Raw genomic sequence first — 18,701 nt, 5'->3', positions numbered from 1 at the left:
TGCACATTGACATTACAAAGATTTTGTGGAACTACATGAACTGCGTACACTTTATGGCCACATGAACACCATACCCATGTATTCTTTCCCCAAAATATTGCCACAAAGTTTGAAGATTTTGTAAATTATAGCACTGCTATTTCCCATCACTGGAAGTAAGAGGCCCAAAAATGTTCCAGCATCTCAATGCCGACGACCTGTTAACACAGTATGGTGTGGAAAAACTCCTGCACAGAGCCCTGACCTCAACACCACTTATCACTGTCTGACCTCGCTATTGCTCTTGTGGCTGAATGAACGAGCTCCCACAGCCAAGCTCCAAAATGTAGTGCAAAACCTTTCCAGATGTTTTTATCATAACAGCCAGGTGTGTGTGTGTTGTTGGTAAACTGATAAATGTGAGTAAAAAAACAAACAAAAACTATAATAATAGTTTAACTAACTACCGAACCGAACCGAAAATCAAGCACTATTCTCCCAACATGAAAGGTGGGATATATGATCCTTCTTCCCACCACTGGTTATGCAATAGGCTGTGATTTTCAGGAAAAATGATAAGCTTACGGGAAAGTGTTGCAACATTATTGTATTCTCCAGAAAATGTTTCACAGCCTACACAGACATAACGGCAATGGTGTGTAGAAATTGTTGTGCAATTACTGTTTAAACACAACGTACTTTGCTCAGTTTTTACTTACATATTAAGGCAATGTTATAAGACAAAACTGAGACACACAGCATTGTCTAACAGAAAACGGAACTAACCCGTGGTTAACGGTCTCCACCTACTTCCTGAACAGAGCTTACAGAGCTGTCAGAGTCAGAGGAGGCTGCATAAATAAGATCAAACAAAAACCCTTAGCTGTAATCAGTCGGACTGCATTGATTACAGTACGTCTGTAATCAGATTACAGATTACAAATTGGATTCTGGAAAAAGAAATCAGGAAAATGGCATATTACCCCCAGCAACAGCAACAACCATTTTACAACCCAGTAAGTGTGTAGTTTTTCTTTTCCATTTATTACTCTTTCAGTTTCATTTCGTTCGGTTGAAAAACAACTAATTAAAAGATGTTTTGAATTGTATATTTTATACATATATAAATTTTAAGGCTTCTATAATTCTCTTGTTCTATAATCCTATTGTTCTTTCTGGGGTTTTTTGTGTGTGAATAGAAACATGATTAAAAATAAATCATAATCTTTAGACTGAAAAAAGACAGAATAAACAATGAGGAATTAAATCTGTATCCTTAGTTTACATCATTATGCACACATTCAATAAAAGCAGGATCTTGTTAATCTTTTACAAGATATGTGAAAGATATTTTAAGATCCTTTTTTGTTGAAGGACCTTTGCAACAAATTGATGCACTTTGAAGGTACATGTTTCAGCCTGGAAGAGCAAGAAACCCAAGAACAACATACCAGAATTTTTTTGTTGTACACTGAAGTGCACATTTTATCATTCAACAGAAAATCCCTTTTACTGGCTCAATCCAAGGAGGCTTGAAGGATGGAAAGAGTATCATTGTTAGTGGACGGGTTTTACCTGGAGCCAACAGGTACAAAAACGTTTTATGTTTGTGAGGGTAGATAGATACATGACTTACTCATGGTTTGATTATTTATACACACAGTACTGTGCAGTTGTATTTAAAAATGTCATGCTTATTTAATGTCTTTACATTATACTTTATATTTTCTGTATAAACAGAAAAATTTTGCAGACACATTTTTATGTCAATAAAAATTTTCAAAAATCCTCATATGTATTATTGGTCAGGTTTCTACATAATTTTAGATTATTTGAATATATCTACTATATATTTCTGTATGTTCTTCCTGTTTAGAATGTACAGTTGTTTACAATTTGTTTATTCTTTTCAGGTTTCATGTGAATCTCCAGTGTGGTTCCAGACCAGATGCTAACATTGCCCTGCACTTTAACCCACGTTATGACTCCAGTTCAGGATACATTGTGACTAACACAAAGCACAATAACACCTGGGGTACAGAGGAGCGCATACACCAGTCTCACTTTCCCATGGGAAACCCTTTCAATCTGCAGATCTTGGTTACAAGCCAATCATACAAGGTTAGGTCCTTTCACTTCTTTTTTCTCACAATAGCAAACGAAAAATGGTTACCACAGCACGTTATTTGACCTAATTCTATCACTATCTATCACTTATTATAAGTGTTATGAGCATAATACTGTATAAAAGTCTACATACTGATCTTGACAGTATGTTTTCATAGATAAGTGTCAATGGCATCCACATCAAGGATTACATGCACCGTATCCCATTTAATATGGTGGACACGATCGGAGTGGATGGGATGGTGGAGGTTAATACCATCAATTTCCAGGATCCTGCGGTGAGAACAATTTAAAGCACAACACATATTGTTTCATATCTTGTTTCTTAAACAAATCCTAAGAAATGTATAGAAAGACCTGGGAAATTTAGGGAAGGGTCTTGGGAAAAGGGACTTGGGGCTACATACAGTCACACATGCAAATAATGAAGCTGGGAAATTAATTTTGGTTTAATTGTCATCTGGGGGGCATAGTGGCTTGGTGGGGAGCATGTTTGCCACATACATTCAGGGTTGGGGGTTCAATTCCTGCCTCTGCCCTGTGAGTTTGTGTGTGCGCACGTGTGAGTGAGTGTGCGCGCCTGTGTTGTAGTTTGCATGTTCACACTCACAAACAACCTACTGCATGTTTCAAGGGTTTCCTAAAAGTACTCCAGTCTCCTCCCCCAATCCAAAGACATGTATTGTATGCTGATTGCCATCTCTAAATTGTCTGTAGTGTGTGAATAGGTGTGTGATTTTGCCTTGCAATAGAATGGCATCCTCTCCAGGGTGTATCCTGCCTTGTTGTAGTCCCCTGGGAAAGGATCCAGGTTCCCTGTGACAAAGTAGGATAAGTGGTGTAGATAATAAATGGATAACTGCCATCCTGTAAGGGATGTCATTACAGTACCATGGCAGAACTATGTGTTGCCTAAGTCTTGTTTTATGAAAATGTTTTTGTTTCCATTTGGTAGGGTTTTGTACCTGCCCAATCTGGATTCCAGGTAACCGCTAGAATTTTTAAACTGTACTGACAATTTTCAAAAATATGAAAAAATTGTTTTTAGAAATGTCAGAATAAGATGATTAGTAAAGACTGAATAATTTGTTCTGAATGATTAGTAAAGACTGAATAAAATAATATTTTATTTATAATATAATGGATATATATTCTTTTTTTTTTTTTTACTAACATGGTTGTTTGTCACAAAATGACATTTACAATGTTTTATCTCCTGTTTGTAGCCACAGTTTGCTTATCCTTCTGGATATAGTGTAAGTATCTTCATGTTAACATCTATCATGTTTTAACTCCATATAAGTTAAGCTTTTACAACCTCATAATCTGTGTAAAAAACAGAAAGTATTACTTTGTTGAAAATGTAAAGATTTCACATGTAATAAAGGGCATATATTATTTTTTTAATACACAACTATATTAAGTCTACAACACTTATAAAACACTAATAAAAGAAAAAGCTCACTTATTCCCCACATTTATTGCCAAATCTGATCATTTTCTTCTTCATTTCTTTGGAGCTGAGGCTCTTTCTCATGTGGCTAAAGGTATTATTGTGATAGTTTCCATAGGTTTATTGACCCTATTTGTAGTCACATGCTGTTGAAGCTGACACTCTTACACCACAGTTTCCTGTTTTTTACCCGAACACATCTTTACTCTACTACTTCAGAATTATATTTGCCTTTCACACATGCCTTCACAATAAACTTCTACTTCTCTTCTTTTATGACTGAATAGGCACCTGCATTTCCTGCTCCAGTAAACTATGTAAGAACTCAAGGCCATGTTACATGATTAGTTCACATTTTGTGTTACTTTAGCTCATTAGCTCATAATAACCACCTCTTATGTTTTTTATTGTTAGAGTGTGCCGTACAAATCCATCATTAATGGTGGATTGTATCCTGGCAAGAACATTACCATCCAAGGTGTAGTTAATCCTCAAGCTTGCAGGTCAGATGTTATTCTGCTTCTTTGCACAATTAAAGCATACAGATGTTTCTAATCATGTGTTTTTTTTTTTCATTTTGACCCACTACATATCTCTAAAAACTGACTGTGAGCCACTTTCTACTTCCTCTGGCTGGAGATGAACAGATCCCAGCCAACTATTCCATGGATTTTTGTTTTATGATAGCACTTTGTCTTTAAGGGAGAGAGTGCCACATTTTTTTCATAAGCTGCAATATTTTTATTACATTTTATTTGGTATTTGTACCACAGATTTAACATTAATCTGCGTCACAGAAGTGGGATAGCATTTCATTTCAATCCTCGCTTTGATGAAAATGTGGTTGTGCGCAATACCCAAACAATGGAGAAGTGGGGCTCAGAGGAGCGCTCTGGAGGAATGCCATTCCACAAGGGGCAAAACTTCCAGGTACACAATGTTTTGGACTTTATTTATAAGATATGCATATTTGTTTGTATAGGTGGCTGATTGAATTTATTCAACTCAGTTTATTTGAACTGTAGGTGCTTTAACTGAAAATTAATGGATAAAAAGATCATCATAGCCTATATGTAAGTCTCATTTGGTAATGCCTATTTCAGATCATCATCTCCTGCAATCCCCATCATTACAACGTGTTTGTCAATGGAAATCAAATCTGTACCTACAACCACCGCTTCACCAGCCTGGGGGAAATTGATGTTCTGGAGGTGACTGGTGACTTGAGCTTGACTGCTGTAACTGTTTAGGCTTTTTATTTTTTAAACTCACAGTGTATCATTACATGTTTAACACCAACTGTCTTACAATTATTCAATTAAATTACAATTAATTACAATTAAAGAACAAATTATATGAAATGTATTCATTCAAACAATGCATTTTCAGTATGATATTTTTAATAATCCTTTTCAATTACATCTGTTTTCTACCTAACCATATAACAATAATGTCTTGATAGTTACCTTTAACCCAAGCAATAAAGCAGTGCCATCTGGTGCTATATGTCTGAAGTGGTTCTACTTTGTTTTAATATGTCTGTCCTAGAGATGATAGTAGATAGCTGTGTATTATAATTTGCTTTGCTTATAATTTGACCTAAATAATAATCCCAAACTTTGTATGCAAAATGTGTATTCTTCTAGGAAATAAAAAAACACAATCAGCTATTTTAAAAAGAACTGTGTAATTTATCAACTAGTATGCAAAATCACTGGTAGTCAGTTGGCGTGTTACTGGTATTTGCAGTTATATTTGCTCATTTAGCTTATGCTTTATTCAAAGAAATATACAGTTTAGACAGGAGACAACCAAGCAGTTAAAGTTTTGCTTAAGCAGGTAACCACTGATCCACTGGTTGATCACCAGTTGTTCTATTTTAACATGAAGGCAACCACATAGTGTTTTGAAACAGTGTGTCAAGATGCATGTAAGTGACCTTGTGTCCCTTAATAGCTGCAAGCTTCCTGGGTTTCCTCACAAAGGAGCAGCCCATCCAGAACACATCCTCATCCCTAACATACATGTGTTTGCACTCACAATGGCAAGCTATCTGACACTAAAATGGGCTACACATATCATCAGCTAGGCCCTCTATCATGCCCATGTGTTAATTTTTTTTACCCCATTTTCTTCAATTTTGGTCAATTACTAATTATTTCCAAAAAGCTAGCTCTCTCCTATCACATGAAAGCTACCAGCTATCGATGAGGAATGTTTGCACTTGCTTACTCACTTTACATTTTGCACTTTGGCACTTTGAGTAATGCCATATTATCAAAGGATAAACACCACAGATGGGTAGGATGTGTCCCCCTAGGGTAAGAAAACTTCAAACTTGATTTGAGGGTGGTCCTTCTGTGCCTAAAGTTTTTTCTGGGTCTCAGACATTGCCAGACAATGTAATGTTATAATGGTCAACTGTAGCAATCAAAGTAGCACAGGTTTTAGCTGCATTCTGTGGTTTCACACACTATATGACACACTGTATGATTAGTGTTTGCCTGAGCTGAATTATGTTAATGATTGTTCTCACTGCTGTGGGGATAAAAGTGGGTAAGAGGCAAACCAAAGGGTCAAAAGCTGTGTACAGAGTTCAGAGAATACAGTTGTGTGTATTTAGAACTGAAATAATGAAGCAAGAAAAAAAAAATGCAGTTTCCTCTTTCCTGAAGATGCTACATTGCCTAATTGTCTTTTTCCTACACATATGTTTTGTAACTGTGGATGTTGCAATGTGTACAAAGCACATAAAAGATTCCATACAACTGATGCTAACATGCATGTCATTTTCTATCTACCCAAATGCACTCCGTAAGCTTTTAGATATGCATATAGAAATAAACATTTTTAAAGATGCAAAAATTGTCCTTGATACAAAAATTGTCCTGTCCAAAAAAAACTTGCCCAATAATAAATTCCAATTTAGTAAATATATTGTTATGTGCATATCTGAGGCCTCCAGAATATATTGTGAAAGTGATATGAATGCAGGGGTGGCCCGAAAGGGCCAGCGTGGGTGCAGGTTTTCATACCAATCCAGCAAGAGTTACGCCTGAACCTGTTTAATCGGTTGATTTTGGCTTTCAATAGACTTAGTTGTGGCTTCAGCTTGGTTGGATATGCACACACTCTGTACATTTCCAGATAAGATTGGACACCCCTGTATGAAAGTAGTGGAGACATGCATTCCATTTTCACTCATGTTTACTGCAATAACCATGTCTTGTATTCTTCATCATTAGTCTGTGCCATACAAAAGCACCATGAATAGCACATTGTGGTCTGGCAAAAACATTGTCATCCAGGGGCTGGTTAATCCTCTGGCTTCCAGGAAAGATGTTAGACTTATTCTGCTACTTTGATTAATTAGATCAAATTAATCTAATTGCAAAACATTGCAAATTGTAAATTGCAAAACAATCTTTTATGTTTTGCAATTTACAATTTGCAATGTTTTGCAATTAGATTAATTTGATCTAATTAATCAAAGTAGCAGAATAAGTCTAACATCTTTCCAAGCATCAGTTGTATGGAATCTTTTATGTGCTTTGTACACATTGCAACATCCACAGTTACAAAACTACAAAACTAAAGTTACAAAACTACAATCCTCGCTTTGATGAGAACAAAGGTTGTATGCAATTGCAAAACAATGGAGAAGTGGGGCTTAGACGAGCGCTCTGGAGAAATGCCATTTCAAAATTGATAAAACTTCCAGGGTTGTATACTGCAATTTAAAAGGGAAGTTTGCTTATTTTTCCCACTTATTTAGAGCACAAATATATTTGTATTTGTCTGGGTGGCTGATATAAATAGTTTTTCTTAAAGTGAAAATTGATTTAAATCATCAGATCATATCCTTTCCCTGTGTCTCATTCCTTTCAGATAATTATCGCCTGTGATCCTCACAACGTGTTTGTCAATAGTAAACATGTGAATACCTTCAAGCACCGCTTCACCAACCTGTGGGAGACTAATGTTCTGGAGGTGTCTTGCAAAACTGTTTGCCTAGTGTTGTTTTTACATTTTTTTAAAATGTAAAAATATCTTTTTAGACATACTCAACTGCACTCAAATTTTCAGAAATGCTCAAATGTTTTTTTTAGAGATGAAAAATTGTCTTTCTTGTACCATAATAACTTCCAACAGACTGTTTCAAAATTCTAGCTTCATATTTTTATTCAGGATATTTATTTTACTTGTAATATTAAGTGAGAATAGTATACCACTGGAAATATCATTATGCACACATTTATTCATCAGTTAAGATTATAGACTATCCACTAGCCTACATGTTTTTGGTGGTTGGGAGGTGTTATATCTTGTGGTATAACAATATGACACTGCTGTGTTGCCATGATGTTGATGTGTTAACTCACTTTCTTTGCCTTAACTGAGAACTGTCTCTAATTTTACAACAATGCAACGTCATGGGAATGAACTATAGCACCATCTAGAGCACTGAAAACATTGAGTGCATACGTCAAAGGAGGAAAGTGGAGAAAAAACATTGGAAGAAATTAGACAGTAACCTGAGTTTAGAGCAAAGATCCTGGAGCAGAGAGACTGCAACACTACGCACTGCACTACCATGCTGATTTATTACACTATAATTACCTGATCCTGTCATTTAGAAAACATATTGTTATTTGCATATCTGTGGCCTCTAGACTATATGGTGAAACTTATTTTATCATAATTACTGATATGAACATGTAGGAGACATAAATTTCCACATGTCTCATGATCACATGTCTCTAAGGTCACCACATCACCTCGCCTCCAGTAGCTTCCAGTACTTCTGAAAGCACTCTGATTCAATTGATGCTGCAGAAAGCTATGTACGACTGCAAGACTTCACATAATCAGTTAAGATTATGTTTTACCTTAAAGTAATGAGTTCATAATAACCATGTCCTACAAAACCAACATAAATGGCAGATTGAGGGCTGGCAAAAACATTTCGATCCAAGGGTTGGTTAATCCTCAGGCTTCCAGGTCAGATGTTAGACTTATTCTTTTACTTTGCATAATTACATCAATTACATTGCCTAATTGTATTTTGTGTATTGCTGACACTGTGTTACTAAGCACATGGATAGCTTGATTGAAAGAAAGACAGATTTGAATCAAAACCACTATTTCCTGCACAGATTTAGTCCAAACTTTTATGATATTCTGGTTTGAGGATCAGCATGCCACATTTTAGGGGAAGAACATTTTGTGACAGATGAGATACAAAATATTTCTTCAAATTTTCTTTGGTATTTGTGTTACCAGGTTCAAGATTAACCTGTGTCACAAAGATGGAAGAAAAGCAGTGGAGAAGTGGGGCTCAGACGAGCTCTCTGGAGAAATGCCATTTCAAAAGGGACAAATCTTTCAGTTGTGTACTGCAAATTAAAAGGGAATTTTGCTTATTTTGCTCCTTTTTTGGATGATGCAAATAGTTTTACTTAAAGTGAAATTTACCTAAATTGATTTAAAGCATCAGATCATATCCTTCCCCTGAGTCTCATTCCTTTCAAATAATCATCTCCTGTGAAAATTTGTTGTTTTTGTGCACTATTTTCTTAGACACAATTTTATGAAGTCACTGTTTGCTAAATTTTATCTGCAAACAGTTAATTATATGAAAACAAACTAACTAACAAATAAATAATATTTCAAATTATAGCACTCTTTGATTATGGCTTTTTTCATGAATTTAATGATTTAAAAGTAGAATAAAAATAAATAAAAAGATGTTTTTTTATGCACTTCTGCCCTGCGTTTCACTCTGTGGCAAATCAACAAATGTAACCAACAAATGTAAATGTTTTATGGAGGTATAAGTAAACTGGAAAAACCAGAGGAAACCCACTTAGGCACAAGAAGTTAAATTGATACCCAGTTAATCAAATTTGCTTAATATTAACATAGAAAAGCAAAACAGCGTCCTCTGGTGTTATATATTTATCAGTATTCTTCTTTGTTGTAATCATGTCTTGCCTGAAGATGGTAGTAAATGTTTGCAAAAAAGATGGCAGTACTCTGTACTATACCATATGTGATTTATTTATTTATTTATTTATTTATTTATTTATTTATAAATAAAGAAAACATAATTTAAAAAATGAGAACCAAGATTACATTTTGTACAGATTTGCTGCTGTAACCATAAAGACTGTCATATGCTTATCCATGTCCATATAATTGTAACTTCAGTGTATGCTTGCAGCACACAAACTTGCTTCTTTGTCTTTAATTTATTTGTACTATAGCAATACATCACAGATACGCTGACAGCATTAATACACTTAATAACCCTTTTGTTTCTTTTGGACTAAAAGAGTAAATAATGTAAGTATGTAAAATATGTCATTTTCCAGATAATGTTATATTTTTGTACATACTAGAAAAATAAATATCAATTTTACCCTGTGAATTGATATTTTAATAGGATTGTTTGAACACATGGGGTACATGATGTAAAGATTTCTGTTTTTGTTATCAGTGTTTTACCATTGTTCATTATGGTTTATCATTATTCACATTATAGGATAAAATGAGTGTATAGTGTTAGTGTTTAGGTCTAGGAGCATTAAAATGACTAACAAATCCAGCACAAATACGAACAGTGCCCAACCCTATGAACCCTATGAACCTGTTTAGCATGCATAATGCTGTGGGTAAATGTATTATATTGTATATTAAAATGTATATTATACTCACAGACAGTGTCGGCGCCAGAGAATAGAGAATGAGGGGGCCTCATGTTTAACTGGGACGCCTATCTCGTTCACATACTATTACTATTATTAAACTTCAATAAACATAATAAAATATTAAACGTGTCACTCACTGTAAACTATAATTTATCATGACTCTAAAGTGCAAGACTCGCGAAAACACACGGAAATTAGCCACCGGCATATAACCAAACGTACTAAAGCAAAAAGGCATCTTACCTTTAGAAGAGCTGCAGGCGACGAGAGGAGGAATTAAATTTTTGAAGAACATGGTCCTTCAACGAATGGCGAAATGTTTTCGTAAGGTCCCGCTCAAATGCAAGATGCACGAGTTGAGACTTACGAGTGTGGCTCATTGCTCGTCTGTGGTCCGTAAAAACGTTCTTTAGTGCCGAGAAGGAGTTCTCACACATGGCAGTGGAGGCCCCGAACGTGACCGCAACTTTTAGCACAGACAAAACACTGGGCATAGCTTCCAGAACTTTGTGTTGTTCAGAAAGAAGTCTCATAACCGTAATTTTCTGTTGACTTTCCTCTGTCTTAATTCTGGAGATATATTGCTTTGCAACGATGCATTCTGTTTCCACAATGGTGCAATTTATTAAATCCATAATAGGCGTCATAGACTAAACATTTAAAAACGTCTCACTTTCTGGATCAAGAGCGGCAAGCGCTGCAGCCAACTTTGAATTACGTTCACTAAAACGCGTTTCCATTTTACCCAGAATGTAATTGGCTGACTATGTTAGCGCTGCAGGGGGGCACGGTGGCTTAGTGGTTAGCACGTTCGCCTCACACCTCCAGGGTTGGGGGTTCGATTCCCGCCTCCACCTTGTGTGTGTGGAGTTTGCATGTTCTTCCCGTTGCCTCGGGGGTTTCCTCCGGGTCCAAAGACATGCATGGTAGGTTGATTGGCATCTCTGGAAAATTGTCCGTTGTGTGAGTGAATGAGAGTGTGTGTGTGCCCTGCGATGGGTTGGCACTCCGTCCAGGGTGTATCCTGCCTTGATGCCCGATGACGCCTGAGATAGGCACAGGCTCCCCGTGACCTGAGGTAGTTCGGATAAGCGGTAGAAGGTGAGTGTTAGCACTGCATTATGGGTTAATACAATTATAATTTTTTAAATTAACTTATACTCTTTATTCTTTAACCAGTATTCATGGTATAATAAAAGTAATTTGTAAAACATGTTTTTTAATTATTAAGTTCGTTATTATTTTGAGAAGTAAGGGGGCACAGCGGATCAAGTGGCCGGGCCACGCCCCCCAGGGCCCGCTCGTGGCCCGACACTGCTCACAGATAATATAAGAGATTAAATAGGTTAATAAACAGCCCTTGAATTAGGTAAGATTAGCCTCTTTTTTAAGATAAGATCTCTAAAGTTTATGTTCATGAAGTTCCTAGAATTTTAGGTAGCCTATATAGTGTCAATAAAATGACTGACATGGTTTGCATGCAAACACAAACAATCTGAACCAGTTTTCAAAATGGGTTTTCTCAACAAACTGTTTAACCTACTTACATCAAGAAGGAGATACAGAACATGTGCACCAGAACCAGCAGGTTCATGGACAGCTTTTTCCATCCACCATCACACTGCTGAACTCTACACTACACCGTTATAACGCTGTATGTATAATTGTACAGAAGTTATATACAGTATTTTTACAATGTACATATTACTGCTATTATTGTATTTTTTTATATTCCTCATTCTCTACACATATTGTGCTTTACATACATCTGCACTATTTTATTTATGTGTATCTATATATACCCTACTGTACATTCTGCCTAATAGCCTTTATATTTATTCACTGTACATGTTTACATATATATATATGTTTACATATATATCTATATATATATATATATATATATATATATATATATATGTTTACATATATATCTATATATATTACATGCTGTACACATATATATATATATATATATATATATATATATATATATATATATATATATTTATCTGCACTTGTCTATTTGCACAATTGCTACTCTTTGCACTTCTGGTAGATGCAAAACTGCATTTTGTTGCTGTGTACCTGTACTATGCAATGACAATAAAGTTCTTTCTACGAATCTATCTATCTATCTATCTATCTATCTATCTATCTATCTTTCACATGTTTTCGAATATTTATTGCAATGAAAAACCTACACACAAGACTAAGTAAACTTAGAAAGTTGACTTTAACTTATATTTAACTGATGCTATATTTCTGCTGCATATATCTGATATCTGCTACAAAATAAAACAGATTTGAAGAGCAGTCTATTTGATGAAGGTCAATTAGCAGTTAAACTCATTCATTTGGGAGCTATAATGATGATTATGATGATAATAATAATAATAATAATAATAATAATAAGGGTGATAATTATTTGATAGTTATGATAATAATACTAATATTAATATTACTACTAATAATTTATTATTATTATTATTATTATTTTAGTATAATAATAATAATAATAATAATAATAATAATCATCATCATCATCATCATCATAATCATCATTTTATTTCTTTATTTATTAATCCCAGCAGTTACTCCAGGGCCAAAGAATATCTTATGTAGGAGTTTGCTGAAAAATGTAGTGACCTGAAACTTTATGAATCGATAAGTTACAACAAGAAAGTTGTTTCTTTGGCCTCGTTCTGTTTCCTTTTTATAAACGCGGTCTCCACTCAGAGCCCCTCTATTAAACACGTTGTATGAGTCGGCCCAACACCGAAGCTAGTGCGCATGCGCAACGCCAGTTTGGCGAGAGAAGGAATCAAACTTCCGGTCGTGTGTCATGGCGGCGCGGTGGAGTATACTTGAAGCGAAAAAGCTAAACCCTGCCACTTATGCTTTTTCGCTGTGAGGTTTCGCGTGTTCTTGGGCTGGTTAGTGTGCTGATATAGACGACGCGGTTGTGATTTAGGGCTGCCAGCTGAGGGAGCGGTTTGTATCCGCCTGACGATGGCGGCACACAAGCCTGTGGAGTGGGTCCAGGCCGTGATTAACCGATTCGACGAGCAGGTAAAGGGACAAATGTCGCATGGCGGTGTTTAAAACACACTCAGCACTCACGACACTGTTTATTTATCTCTAGTGCTTTTCAGTTTGACTTGTGCGTGATGCTGGGAGAATATAAAGATGCTCGTATAACCGTGTAGAACAGTCATATAGTCTGTCAATAGTCTCTAATCCTACATGTATATAAACTATAGTGTACTATATAATGTCAGGAAATAGTGTCTCTGTCTGTGTGTGTGTGTGGGGGGGTAATAACACCTCGGTGTGTTGTTATAAACGGGTTTGACTAACAGAAGCTAGCTAACACACGAGTCTACACGGTTTCACGGCTTAGGATTTGGCTTTTATTCTGTAACGTTTCACGTCTCTGGAGAAGTTTAACGGCAAACAGGAATGTTGTACGGTTTGTGTTTTGGGTGTATTTATGATTTATTGTTTATTTGGCGTTGCATTAGAGCCTTGAGAGAGTAGAGTTTACACTGGGGCTAAATATAAACAACGGTAGCGGCCACGCACTGTGTTGACAAGCTCGGCTCTGCCAGGCAGCTGTGTTAGCTAGCTAATGTTTGCTAGCTAGCTGTGTTAGCTTGCTAGCTAGCCAATGTTAGCTTGCTAGCTAGCTGCGGTGTTGGCTTGCTAGCTTCCCATTCAGTATGAAGCATCCAGGCTGTGGTTTAGATTAACGTCTTGCTTTTAAATTAATATTTTTCTCCCCACCGTTCAGTATCTAATTGAATAAAACAGTTACACTTACTTTAAATATACTTAAAAGGGCGTTTTTCTTTTTTAAACTTTAAGTAAACTTGAGCCAGGCGAGAACAAGCTGGCTTTGAGTGTAACTTTAATGAATTATTCCAAGCAGCTTTCTGATTTCCTTCCCAGAGTCACAATAAACCCGTGAGTTCAGTGGCTATTCGTTTGTGCTTGTGTAGGGGCTTAGTGGCTGCCCGAGGCTCATAAGAGTTTGATGAAAATGTAATGAGGGATTTGTTCTGTGTGTATTGTTAAGCCAGCTTAGAGCTTTTTAAATTCAGAAGACTGTGAAACAGTTGTTAATTTGTTAAGTTAATGTGCAGTCCATGCCTCTGTGTGTCCTCTACTCTTGTCTAATTTGTTTTTTTAGGCTCTGGGTCAAGATATTGTAGTGCTGCAGGAATAAATACTGTAAATAAATGACAAATATGATGCCACAAATCTTGCCAGCATCACCTTTTATTTACACCGAAATATTGTGGTTACATATTAAAAGCCTCTTTTTCTTCATGCTTTTTGGGATGTGATTAGAGATGGGTATTGCCGTGTCAGCGCTATGAATCCAGAAAGCACCTTGAAACAATGACCTCACAAATGCCTGTGCATGGTCATGGAAAACCAATCTGTCCTCTCTGGGGAAGGTTCAGACAGCTCAGAAACAGGAGCTGGTAGATTTGTATTCTATGAAGTTAAATTGATGTGAATCACAGCTTTCTGAAATTATAGTAATTGTATCTGTTTTGTCAAACGTTGTAGAGGCTTTAAGCATTTTTCCAACAGCTCATTATTCTACTTTTGTCAGATGTTCTGTTATAGTGGATGGAATTGCTAAAAGACATATTTTAAGGCTGTATTACAAATGATTTTTCCAATGTTCAATCACTTTTAGAAGGCATGGAGTTGGTTGATGAATTTGAGTAAAATATTCTTTGAGATGCCGAGATGGCTAAATTGAATTCTATTGAATTGTGTGTGTGTATATATAAATGGGACAGTTTGTTATTGATCTTGAGGTTTATTAAATCACATTCATGTAGTAAAAATAATAAGTGCAGAAATATTTCAGTTTGATTAATTACAGTGCAAAAAGTCCCACATAATCCGTATGGCTTTCCTTAAGTTATTTTACTTAGGTGTAGTGTCTATATGGTTATATGTAATATACATACTGCACTGAAGTGCACGTAAGGGAAATGATTGTGACCTTTGTGGAATTTTAAACTGTGCCTGGGAAACAAAGTGCTCGCTGTCTCTTGGCATCCTGCATTAAAATGGATGTCAACAGGGTTGGGTGTGTGTGTGTGTGTGTGTGTTTGCGTGCACGCACACACGCCGGAAGCCTGACTCTTCTCTGGTCTTGGGACTTTCATTTGCAGCCACATGCTTTTCCTTTAGGGCTATGCAATGGAGGAAAGAGAAAGACAGAAAGAAAGGGAACCCCAGGGGCCACCTCTTCTCTCTTCCTGACTTTTTGAAGCATCCCATAGCCACTTATGTAGCCAGACTTTGCTGAGTCTTGAACTATCCATATCAGCTGTTTAGGACAGTTGGATGTTTGGTAAAACAAACAGAAATGTGCAGCAGATGTTTAATATCTGTTAGCAAACCCCTCCTTGGCTGTTTATTTACTAATCATTTCTAGGACTGTTAGTATTGTTGCGTGAGCTTGTTTTGTTTTCTAAAAGTATCTGCTTGTTTGGAAATTCTTGTACATGTTCTGGACAGAGAGCTTCATGCAGACTGCTTTTTGACCCAGAAATGTAAAAGCAGTGTGCAAGAAACTGATTCCACATCAGGGAGCATTTAGCAGTAAGAAAGTCTCCCCACCCCCTCAGTCTCCTTACGGTTCATTAACGCAGCCAGGCCTAGTGTGCTTTCTGCACAAATGCTACAGCATGTCTGGCTCCAGCATGCTGTGTCTGTGTGTATTAGCAGATGTGTTGACTTGCAGGTGTGCAGTGGAGCTCTGAGGGTGGGAATCACAAGTCTCTGTGCACTTTAATTCCTTTGTTTTAGTTTCTTAGGTGTGGGAGGTTGTGTTTGGAGAGGACGGGTGGGTCTTGAATAATCTGTGTTGAGCATGGTTTTATTCTGTCCCATATGTACTGTGGTTTTCTCACACTGTTTTATTTGAGCTTCACCATCATCAGCCACCTGAACACACTTTAAAGAGTGTGCTGCAAATATCATATGTTTCTCTTTTTTTACATATATTTTTTAGCTTCCTATTAAGACAGGACAGCAGAACACTCACACCAAAGTCAGCACAGAGCACAACAAGGAATGCTTGATCAACATCTCAAAATACAAGTTTTCCCTCGTCATCAATGGCCTGACCAACATCCTCAAAAATGTTAACAATATGGTAAGATCATGTGCTTGTTCTGTTACATATACATATCTTGGCTTGTCCCATGTTTTGGTTGAATGTCAGTAATAAAACTTTAGCTATCGTCATATTTAATATTTACAACAATTCTCCTTCAGTGACTAATAAAGTTTGGTGTTATGTTTGAAATGCTTACAATAAAAAAATCTATTAATGTATTAACCAATTGTCATATATTCTGAAAAATAATAAAAAATATCAAATTAACATTTCTTTTTAAAGGAGAATTTAAGAACAGAGAATTTCTCTGATTGCTGATGAGGGGTAAAGGATAGTAATGTCAGATCAGCAGCCACATTAACTTGCCTGTCAAACAGAGATGAGGAAAAACTGCATAGCTCACACGTGCGCACACACACACTAAATGCTTGTCCCAGCCTAGTGATTTGCCAAGTCTTAATTTGGGATTGTTGAAACCATATGATGACCTCGTTCCCACACAGAAAGTCTACACTATGATTACTGGTATCATGTGGATTGGTATGAATTTGATTGACAGATTTGAATCTGGTCCAGATTCTCTGACCACTGTACATGTTCAGTAGTCTTTATATATGTTTCCTTCTTAGCGGATAATTGGTGAAGCTGCCGAAAAGAACCTCTACCTCTCGCAGCTTATCATTCTAGACACTCTGGAGAAGTGCTTGGCAGGGGTGAGTAGCCAATCATGCAGCAATCATGTTGACGGCAGTCACCCAATTACATACAAAGTTAAAGTATTTTGTACCAGTAGTGTAAAGTTGACCGAACAAATTATACCATGTAAACTGGGAACTAGATATGAAATATGGAGTAAAAAAGTAAACTTAAAGTAATTCAATCTTAAATCACTCTTCTATCTTGCTCATGTCTCAGGCACAGGGGTCTGTTGCTACAATTACAGCTTGTTGTCTCTTCTTGTCCAGAAAGACTACCCTGACTGTGCCTGCACAGATTACATTTGCAGATGTTTCCTCGTCTTGAGTTAGAATTTTCTTTGCTTCCAGAGGGACTGACAGGATTTCACTCTATAGCTATTTTATTAATGCTCTGTCAGATATGAGACAGCTGTTTCCCTTCTTCAGTTAGTCATTACTTTCTGTTTAGAAAGATTATTCTATAGCAGATGGGTGGGTTTGATGAGTTTTGCTAGGATGCTGAATTTTGCTTTCAGTGTGAGCACATGGCTCCATTTGAGTTTTTGCGTATCCTTCTTTAAACATCTAAGTCTTAGATGGGGGACTTTTGAATTTGAAATAAAGAATTTAATTTATTTTCCTTGGAAAATTAAAGTGTAGAATGAAACAGTTACATTTAACTTAGACCTAGCTCCCCATTATTATGGAGATATTAGACATCCGCTACTGCGGAGATAATGTGGATGGGCATTTTCATATTATACAGAGTAAAAATTCTTTAAAGATGAAATTGGAGCTTTCTCTATGGCACTATGAAGGATTCATATATACAAAATTTCTAACTTTCCATGTGTTCCTTCCATAGTAATAACTGGAGTGATATCAGGCACATGAAATTTATGCAGAAGCCATAAACTAGTTAGGCCACAGGTTTAGTCTAAACTTGTTTGCCAGATGTTAGGCAGTCATTTTGTGTGTGTGTCTGTCTCTGTGTGCGCATGCGTGTGTCTGTGCGCGCGTGTGTCCAGCAAACCAAGGACTGCTTGCGTTTAGATGAGGCCATGCTGGTGAAGCAGTTGCTCCCTGAGATTTGCCACTTCCTGCACTCATGTCGTGAGGGGCAGCAGCACGCCAACCAGCTGCGCAGCTCTGCCTCAGCCGTGCTCTTTTCTCTTAGCTGCAACAACTTCAGTGCTGTCTTCAGCCGCATCTCCACAAGGTATTGATTTGGGTGTACGTCTGTTAACTCTATACGCCTCCTTAAACATCTAACACAATCATATACACACCCTAAGTAGGGTGTAGGCACCCGTCCATAATCAAGTCATGGACAGTAGTGATGGAATTTATGACTTGAGTGCTCTTACAAATTACTGGTTATCCCACAATTTATTTCCACAATTAAGCAATAGTCTTGAATCTGGTTGCGTTTCCTGCCCAGGTAGCATGCAGTCTGAGTTAAGACATATGGATGGAGTTAGAAATAGTGTAGACCATTGTTCTAACACAGTTGTTACACAGTACACAATCCTGTGAATGTCTCTGGCTAGAATAACATTTAGAGCAGACATTCAGGCATTGCAGTGATTGCAGTGATTGCAATA

At 36.7% G+C, this 18,701-nt stretch overlaps 2 protein-coding genes across 3 annotated transcripts in view; both read left to right on the top strand.

The window, feature by feature from the left end:
- The first annotated feature begins 792 nt into the window (after positions 1–792).
- On the top strand, positions 793–5,073 carry LOC132858444 (galectin-9C-like). The gene is made up of 10 exons (XM_060888784.1): positions 793–995; positions 1,479–1,567; positions 1,893–2,100; positions 2,265–2,384; positions 3,062–3,091; positions 3,333–3,362; positions 3,847–3,876; positions 3,974–4,062; positions 4,333–4,489; positions 4,663–5,073. The coding sequence occupies exons 1-10, from the start codon at positions 951–953 to the stop codon at positions 4,807–4,809; spliced, it is 945 nt and encodes a 314-aa protein (XP_060744767.1). The 5' UTR covers positions 793–950; the 3' UTR covers positions 4,810–5,073.
- Positions 5,074–13,059: 7,986 nt separating this feature from the next.
- nf1a (neurofibromin 1a) overlaps positions 13,060–18,701 on the top strand; it is a 56,398-nt gene continuing 50,756 nt past the window's right edge. For both annotated transcript variants that reach the window (XM_060888480.1, XM_060888479.1), the window contains exons 1-4: positions 13,060–13,341; positions 16,313–16,456; positions 17,050–17,133; positions 18,126–18,316. In XM_060888480.1, coding sequence (XP_060744463.1) covers positions 13,282–13,341; positions 16,313–16,456; positions 17,050–17,133; positions 18,126–18,316 — 479 coding nt within the window. In that variant the 5' untranslated portion in view covers positions 13,060–13,281. The remainder of the gene's footprint in view (positions 13,342–16,312; positions 16,457–17,049; positions 17,134–18,125; positions 18,317–18,701) is intronic.

Source organism: Tachysurus vachellii, chromosome 15 (genome assembly GCF_030014155.1).
Source record: "Tachysurus vachellii isolate PV-2020 chromosome 15, HZAU_Pvac_v1, whole genome shotgun sequence".
NCBI classification, from domain to species: Eukaryota; Metazoa; Chordata; class Actinopteri; order Siluriformes; family Bagridae; genus Tachysurus; species Tachysurus vachellii.
This window is presented reverse-complemented; position numbering and strand designations above follow the sequence as displayed.